This window comes from Leucoraja erinacea, chromosome 19 (assembly GCF_028641065.1).
Source record: "Leucoraja erinacea ecotype New England chromosome 19, Leri_hhj_1, whole genome shotgun sequence".
In the NCBI taxonomy this organism is placed as follows: Eukaryota; Metazoa; Chordata; class Chondrichthyes; order Rajiformes; family Rajidae; genus Leucoraja; species Leucoraja erinaceus.
In genome coordinates this window covers 6931112-6940171 of record NC_073395.1, presented here as the reverse complement: position 1 = coordinate 6940171, position 9060 = coordinate 6931112, and the positions used below count along the sequence as shown (strand labels likewise).

The window sequence follows — 9060 nt, the reverse complement described above, 5'->3', positions numbered from 1 at the left end:
CGTTTTGCTGTTTCTGTTCCTGCTCTATCTGCGTTTTCCCATCAGAAGGTCAGAGAGAGCCGGATTTGATCCAACGTCCGTGGGGCCACTCATTCCGCCTCCATTTTACACCAAACATGACGTACACAGGCTCACTTTCAGCAGGTGCATTCAGAGGGGATATCGAAAACTATGGCTACAGGTTAAAGCCAGTTTGCTAATAACATTTTAAAAAGTTCATTTGTCCCTCCAAAAACCTCAGTGTTTTACGAAAAGGAAACAATGGTTATTGTACTTTTTAATTTTTCTTTTCAAAACAAATCACCACGATATTGGAGCCGTGTTCTATTCTGTCAGAGATTATGGGGGAGAAGGCAGGAGCATGGGGTCAGGGGGGAGAGATAGATCAGCCATGATTGAATGGCGGAGTTGACTTAATGGGCCGAATGGCATAATTCTGCTCCTATCTCTTCCCCGGAAAAGTGCGATGCGAATATTTTCAATGTTTAAATGGAATCGAGTGAGTTGGGAGGAGGATCAGAGACGGCTCATGAAGGGAAGAGGAAAGAGCAGAATCAAAATGGCCGTCAGCCATGCTTCCTGGAAGCTGGAAATGGTGGGCTTCCCAAAACTAAGGTGAGGCCTGGGACTCATCAGGGTGTGGTGAATGATTCGCTAAATAGCTACGACTCCCATGTTCCAGTTGTGCTTCACCAAGATGGGGCCACCATGAAAGAAGTTGCTAAAATCTTTAAATCCCCAGATATAAATGTACAAAGGCTTCAACTGAAGTTGAGCAAGATTCCCTTTCCTCCTCACTAACATTCACTGAGGTTTGGGGCCAGTTTGTCTCAAGATCTAACGGTTGCCACTGCAATGACCTACAGAAGTACCTCTGAGCTCACACAGCGCAAAGAAACCTCATTGTAGTTTATTTTAGTTTAGAGATACAGCGTGGAAACAGGCCCTTCAGCCCACCGAGTCCGCGCTGGCCAGCAAACCCCTGCACACTAACACTATCCTACACACACACACACACTAGGGACAATTTACATTTCACCAAGCCAATTAACCTACCAACTTGGACGTCTTTGGAGTATGGGAGGAAACCCGAGCACCTGGAGCAAACCCACGCAGGTCACGGGGAGAACGTGCAAACTCCATACAGACAGCGCCCGTAGTCAGGATCGAACCCGGGTGTCTGGTGCTGTGAAATAAAAGGTGGCCTCTTCCCCTGCTCCCTAACAAACCCTGTTGATGCAAAGACTCTGCAAAAAAATTATAACACTGTGCGGCCACAGTGTTTCCGCGCCTTTCGTCACCTCGCCTCTCCCCCATTCACATATTTTAAAAAAATCAAGTGTTACCTTACAACACTACCGATATAAGCACACTATCCCAACGGTGCTTTGACAAAGATTAGGAAGAAAAATGTCCTCTACCTATTGAACGCAGCTCGTTTAAGAGTTCATTTAATGTCCCGTTTAATATAAATTGCAGAAAGTTATTTTTCTTTGTTCTCCTTCCCTGGCGGTGTTGGGTACAAAGCAGTTCAGTCGTCAGAGACGGCTGGCGAAGGATTCTGTGTTGGTCATTCACGTTACTGATCCTCGGGGCCCAGCTCCGAACTAGGACTGGTCGCACTGGGCCCCTCGGGCAAGTGGAGCAGGCACTTCAATGAGCTGGTATTCCCCCATTAAACTTCCCTTCCATCCCAACACTAGGTGGCGGTGTCGTCAAGAATCCAGTTCGCAATCAGGCACATGGCTGCGGGTTTGTAAGACAGGGCCTTCTCTTTGCTATGTCATCAGGATTGGTTTCTGACGGATTTCTAAAATGTCTGTGAGAGAGAGAGAGAGAGGGAGAGAGATGCCATGTTAGTTACTTGAATACACTTTGGACTTTACATGAGACTTTAGCGAGATGCAGCGCGGAAACACGCCATTCGCCGCCACCGTGTCCGCGCCGACCAGCGTTCAGTGCACGAAGGAACTGCAGATGCTGGTTGACACCGAAGATAGATAGGCACAAAATTCTGAAGTAACTCAGCGGTGGACAGGCAGCATCTCTGGAAAGAGTGACATTTCAGGTCGAGACCCTTCTTCGGATCTGCCTCACAGCGCCAGAGACCCCGGTTCGATCCCGACTACGGGTGCTGTCTGTGTGGAGTTTGCACGTTCTCGCTAGAATTTAGAAGATTGAGGGGGGGGGGGGGATCTTATAGAAACGTACAAAATTCTTAAGGGGTTGGACAGGCTAGATGCAGGAAGATTGTTCCCGATGTTGGGGAAGTCCAGAACAAGGGTCTCAGTTTAAGGATAAGGGGGAAATCTTTTAGGAACGAGATGAGAAAAAAAATGTCGCGCAGAGAGTGGTGAATCTGTGGAATTCTCTGCCACAGAAGGTAGTTGAGGCCAGTTCATTGGCTATATTTAAGAGGGAGTTAGATGTGGCCCTTGTGGCTAAAGGGATCAGGGGGTATGGAGAGAAGGCAGGTACAGGATACTGAGTTGGATGGTCAACCATGATCATATTGAATGGCTGTGCAGGGTCGAAGGGCCGAGTGGCCTACTCCTGCACCTATTTTCTATGTTTCTATGTTCTCCCCATGACCGCGTGGGTTTTCTCCGGGTGCTCCCACCCTCCAAAGACGTGCAGGTTTCTAGGCTGATCGGTAAGAATTGTAAATTGTCCCCAGCGCGTAGAATAGTGCTGGCGTACGGGGTGATCGCTGGTCGGCGCGGACTCGGTGGGCCGAAACGAACCAGAATGAGAAAAAGACGTGGGAATTGAATTCAGTGTCCATGAAATTACCCTGCACGTTTAATGAGGGCTGATAATTGCCGGCTTTAGAAATATAATCCTATTTTAATTCAGTTCATTTGCAGTAAGTCATTTTAGATAATGGGTTTGGAAAAAGATTATGGAATTACTGGGATCGCCAAATCTGGTGCACAGTGCTATCAAATCCCCGTGTCCACCTACTGTCCTGCCCCTGATCTCAACAAACTTTCTTCCCCACCCCCTACAATCCGTCAGAAGTAGGGCCCCAACCCAAATTGTCGGCTATCCATGTTCTCCAGAGATGCTGCCTGACCCGCTGAGTTACCCCAGCACTTTGTGTTCTTCTGGACAAATTTGGATTGCTTTCTCTGGAGCGTGGGGGATGGGGGGGGCTTGGTCATGAGGTCATATGGAATAGTAGTAGAATTAGGACATTAAGTCACCATTAGGCCCCATTCTGCCTACTCCGCCATTCAATCATGGCTGATCTATCTCTCCCTCCTAACCCCATTCTCCTGCCTTCTCCCCATAACCCCTAACACCCGTACTAAACAAGAATCTATCTATCTCTGCCTTAAAAATATCCACTGACTTGGCCTCCGCAGCCATCTCTGGCCAAGAATTCCACAGATTCGCCACCCTCTGACTAAAGAAATGTCTCCTCATCTCCTTCCTAAAACAACATCCTTTAATCCTGAGGCTCCGACCTCTAGTCCTAGACTCTCCCGCTAGTGGAAACATCCTTAGGGGCAGGGGGAAGACCCGATAGCTTTAAAAAAAAAACTTCCATCAGGTCTTCTATATGGAAGTTCACTAATGCTGGAAATGTCCACGACTAGAAGATGTGGATTTAAGGCGAGAGGGGCCATGTTCAAGTTCAAGTAAGTTTATTGTCATGTGTCCCTGTATAGGACAATGAAATTCTTGCTTTGCTTAAGCACAACAGAACATAGTAGGCATTTACTACAAAACAGATAAGTGTGTCCATATACCATAATATAAATATATACACACATGAATAAATAAACTGATAAAGTGCAAATAACAGATAATGGGTTATTAATAATCAGAGTTTTGTCCAAGCCAGGTTTAATAGCCTGATGGCTGTGGGGAAGTAGCTATTCCTGAACCTGGTGGTTGCAGTCTTCAGGCTCCTGTACCTTCTACCTGAAGGTAGCAGGGAGATGAGTGTGTGGCCAGGATGGTGTGGGTCCTTGATGATACTGCCAGCCTTTTTGAGGCAGCGACTGCGATAAATCCCCTCGATGGAAGGAAGGTCAGAGCCGATGATGGACTGGGCAGTGTTTACTACTTATTGTAGTCTTTTCCTCTCCAGGGGGCTCAAGTTGCCGAACCAAGCCACGATGCAACCGGTCAACAGGGCAAGTCCTTTTTAAAATAGACTGTGGTGGTTGCCTGGAACTTGTTGCCGGGGGTGGTGGTAGTGATGGATGTAGCTACGATAGTGGCAACCAAGAAGCATTTAGATAGGCACACGGATGTGAAAGGAATGGAGGAAGATCGATCACTTGTCGGGAGAGGGGATTGCTTTCTCTTGATAGTATGTTTGGCAGGGGCATTGCGGGCTGAAGGGCCTGTTCCTGTGCTGTACTGTTCTGCGTTCTTGAGATTTATTCATTAACAGTTAATTATTCATGAATTGTTGAGTTGCGGCAATATAACAACCCATTTACGATTGAAAATAAAAAGAAAATGGAAAAGGGGCGATTTAATAAATCAAACTTTCATAATTTGATATTTAACGAACTCTTCAAATTTCCAGCCAGCTGTGCCTTGAAGAAAGTGTTTACAAAAAACATTAAATTAGTGAACTTGCCAGATTGACTCGAAGAGAATTTGAGTGAGATTAATGCCATTAATTGCCCAAATTTATAATTCAACAAAAGTTTTTACTTTGCATTTTGTTGTCCCTTCTCTGTTGCCCCGAATATTTCCAGATCAAATCCACATCACACTCGCACTCTAGGCCTGGTTTATTTTAGTTTAATCCATGAAAACAGGCCCTTCAGCCCAGCACGCCTGTGCCAACCAGCGATCCCCGTACACTAGCACTATCCCACACACACACTGGGGACAATTTACACTTTACCAAGGCCAGTTAGCCGTCAACCCCGTACGTCTTTGGAGTGTGGGAGGAAACCGGAGTTTCGGGGGTCACAGGGAGAACGTGCAAACTCCGTGCAGACGGCGCCCATAGTGAGGATGAAACCCGGGTCTCTGGCGCTGTGAGGCAGCAACTCTACTGCTGCGCCACCGTGCCGCTCCCTTTACAAGGAAGCAAGACATTATGTACTTTGATATGAGGCAAAATGAGCTCTACGCATGACTTTTATTAATCACAATAATTTTTTCCTCAATTAAGAGCCAAAGACAGCTCTTTTACCGTCCATCTACCCCCCCTCCCCCCCCATCAGCCGTCCATTAATGGAGCATTTCCCTTGGCGATGCCATTAGACTGCGGTACGCCATGGGCGGTCATGGTGGTGCAGCGGTAGTGTTGCTGCCTCACAGCGAATGCAGCGCCGGAGACCCAGGTTCGATCCTGATTACAGACACCGTCTGTACGGAGTTTGTACCTTCTCCCCGTGACCTGCGTGGGTTTTCCTCCCACGCTCCAAAGACCCGTGTAGGTTATTTGGTTTTGATATAAATGCAAATTGTCCCTAGTGTGTGTAGGATAGTGTTAGTGTGCGGGGATCGCTGGCCGGTGCAGACTTGGAGGGCTGAAGATCTTGTTTCTGCGCTGTATCTCTGAACTAGACTGGTGGGATGTCTGACGACGTTCCGTGAGATTGGCGGTGGGACTTACCTGTTGTAATACGATGCATCGGTAGCGTGACGTAGGTGAGGTGTGCGTAGAGTAGAAAATTTACGTCTGTTCGGTTCAGCTTTAGCCAGGACCCAACCAAGGACCTCCCAGTCCCCGACAATGAGCGAGATCGTAGGTTGGACACGCCGTGCATGCCTGCAAACACACACACACACACACACAGCAGGTAACCAGCAGAGTCGCCATCGTAGATAGATAGATAGATCAGGCTCGAAGGGCCGAATGGCCTACTCCTGCACCTAATTTCTATATTGTATCAGAGAGAGAGAGACACACACACAGAGACCGTCGCACACAGAGACCGTCGCACAGACAGTCGCACAGACAGACAGTCGCACAGACAGACAGTCGCACAGACAGACAGTCGCACAGACAGACAATCGCACAAACAGACAGTCGCACACACACACACGCACACAGCAGGTAACCAGCAGAGTCGCCATCGTAGATAGATATTGTATCAGAGAGAGAGCCACACACACACACACATGCAGATTGGGGAGAGAGAGGCAGAGAGAGAGAGAGACACACACACACACACACACACACACAGACACACACACACACAGTCACACACACACACACACACACACACACACACACACACTCTGCACACACAGCCGGGTGGTGGTGGAGGCAGGTACAACAGTGGCGTTTGAGAGACATTTGCATAGGCACATGGATATACAGGCAATGGATGGATCTGGATCACGTGCAGGCCGCAGGGATTGGTTTAAGTTTATTCATGTTCTGCACTGACACTGACGGGCTGAAGGGCCTCTTCCAGTGCAGTACGCTTCTGTGTTTTATATTACGAAAAATAAAGGATGGGGGGAGGGTGGGGTGGGAAGGAATGAAACACGATAGGGATGAAACACAGCAACATAGAATACGCAGAAGGCGAGCAGAGCAGTGGCGTTCTGTATCCTGGAGCAGTCAATCAGACCGCTGGGCTGAGATGAGAAAACCTCTAATAAGATCGTTGCCACATTGTGGACCAGCAGCTTTAACAAAAGGATCTTACAATCCATTAGTGGGTGGTTTGCTGCGGATTTGAAAGACGTTAATCCCGCTGTGTGCCTTGGCAACCAACATGACCGAGAACTCGTAAGGATGTGGTCTCTCCACAACTCCATAAGAGCCATCTCCACAAACGCCAGCCAAGCAAGGAATGTAATGGAGTGGGTAGGAAGGAACTGAAGATGCTCCTTTACACTGATGGTAGACACAAAATTCTGGAGTAACTCAGCGGGACAGGAAGGAAGGAATGGGTGAGGTTTCAGTCCGAAGAAGGGTCTCGACCCGAAACGTCACCCACTCCTTCCCTCCAGAGATGCTGCCCGTCCCGCTGAGTTACTCCAGCATTTTGTGACTCTCTTCAGTTTTATGAAGGGGTCCAGAGCTCGCTACAGTGCGTCGGCAGTGGATGAGAAAGAGGGATAACATAGAACTAGTGTGAACAGATGATCGATGGTCGACGTGGACTCGGTGTGGCAAAGGCCCTGTTTCCGTGCTGTATCTTGGAGCGCAGGAGGATGCGTGGTGATCTTATAGAGGTATACAAAATCACGAGAGGAATTGATCGGCTAAATGTACTTAGTGTAGGGGAATCTAAAACCAGAGGACATAGGTTTAAGGTGAGGGGGAGAAGATTGAATAGGAACTTGTTTTTTTTTTTGGTGGGTTTTAAAGACATTTGTACAAGTACATGGATAGCACAGGTTTAGTGGGATATGGGCCGAACACAGGACTAGTGTTGATGAGACATGTTGGGCCAAAGTGCCTGTTTAAGAAGGAACTGCAGACATGGGAAAAATCGAAGGTAGATAAAAATGCTGGAGAAACTCAGCGGGTGGGGCAGCATCTATGGAGGAAGGAAAAGGTGACGTTTCGGGTCGAGACACTTCTTCAGACTGAGACTTGAGTCGTAGGCCCGCAGGCCGTTTCCATGCTGTGTGCCCACGACTAAAACAAAACTAAAATGAAAGATACTTGGTTTTAGAAGAATCTTTGGTGGAGAGAGGGGAGGAAATTCAAAGCTGCAAGGCCAGGAGGATGTTGGCAAACGTTTGTGGAGGGGGGAAGAGGGAAGGATGTACAGGCACCTCGCGTTTTATGTGGAGGGAGGGGTCACTTTTGAAGAGCAGCGAGTTTTGAAAAGCAGCACGCTGGAAACGCAGTGCATAAACCAAAAAGCACGCAAGTCAAACGTGTGCTCAGCACATATCTCAGTGCGTTATTGCGAAAATAGGAGAACGTGGATTAAATTTCTGATTCGGGACATATATGACAATACAACACTCTCGCCTCTTGATCACTTTGCATGGTTTAAGGTCACAAGGAATAGGAGCAGAATTGGGCCATTCAGCCCATCAAGTCGACTCCGCCATTCAATCATGGCCGATCTATCTCTCCCTCCTGACCCCATTCTGTTGCCTGCTCCCCATAACCCCCGACACCCGTACAGCAAGCAGCAGGAGCTGCACAAGGGGGCGCACGACGCACCTTCCGAGTCTCCGTTGTCTGATCCATGTCTGAAGAACTCCTCGCTGTCGTTGGCCGAATGAGACTTCTTCATCTCTGCCATCCTGTTTTTGGGCGTCTTCCGGCGGAGCGAGGGGGAGAAGAACGACGGGCGGTTGTTGCGTTCCGGCGTGGGAGGGGTGCTGAACGACGTCACCTGCAAACAAACCCCCCCCCAAATAAAGGATAGCGTCAACACCCCCAAACAACACTGGATGACAAGATGGCGCCCAAACCAAGATGGCGCATACACACGCAGACACACACGTGGACACACACGCAGATATACACGCACACACACACACGCAGACACACACGAGGCCACACACACAGATACACACACGCAGATACACACGCGGACACACACGCAGATATACACACACACACACACACACACACACACACACACTTACATCTCCATCTGTAGAACTCATTGCCACAAAAGGCCGTGGAGGCCAAGTCAATGGATATTTTTAAGGCAGAGACAGATAGATTCCCGAGTAGTACGGGTGTCAGGGGTTATGGGGTGAAGGCAGGAGATGGTGTTGGGAGTGCAAGATCGATCAGCCATGATCGAATGGCGGAGTCGACTTGATGGGCCGAATGGCCTAATTCTGCGTCTATCACTTATGATCTGCACACCCGGAATGGCAAGATTGTAATCATGTATTGTCTTTCCGCTGGCAGGTTAGCACGCAAGTTTTTCGCTATACCTCGGTACACGTGACTATAAACTAAACTGAAGGAATGCCAGATGTACGGAAATGGGAAATTGCCCTACGAGACCTCCCCACCATCGAGGGGATCTATCGCAGTCGCTGCCTCAAAAAGGCTGGCAGCATCATCAAGGACCCACACCATCCTGGCCACACACTCAACTCTCCGCTGCCATCGGGTAGAAGGTACAGGAGCCTGAAATCTGC

At 48.5% G+C, this 9060-nt stretch overlaps 1 protein-coding gene across 2 annotated transcripts in view; it reads right to left on the bottom strand.

Moving 5' to 3' along the window:
* Positions 1-263: 263 nt before the first annotated feature.
* The window catches only part of kiaa0930, a 53492-nt gene continuing 44695 nt past the window's right edge, over positions 264-9060 (bottom strand). For both annotated transcript variants that reach the window (XM_055650185.1, XM_055650186.1), the window contains 3 exons: positions 8120-8294; positions 5594-5749; positions 264-1819 (listed from right to left, as the gene is read on the bottom strand). In XM_055650185.1, coding sequence (XP_055506160.1) covers positions 1779-1819; positions 5594-5749; positions 8120-8294 — 372 coding nt within the window. In that variant the 3' untranslated portion in view covers positions 264-1778. The remainder of the gene's footprint in view (positions 1820-5593; positions 5750-8119; positions 8295-9060) is intronic.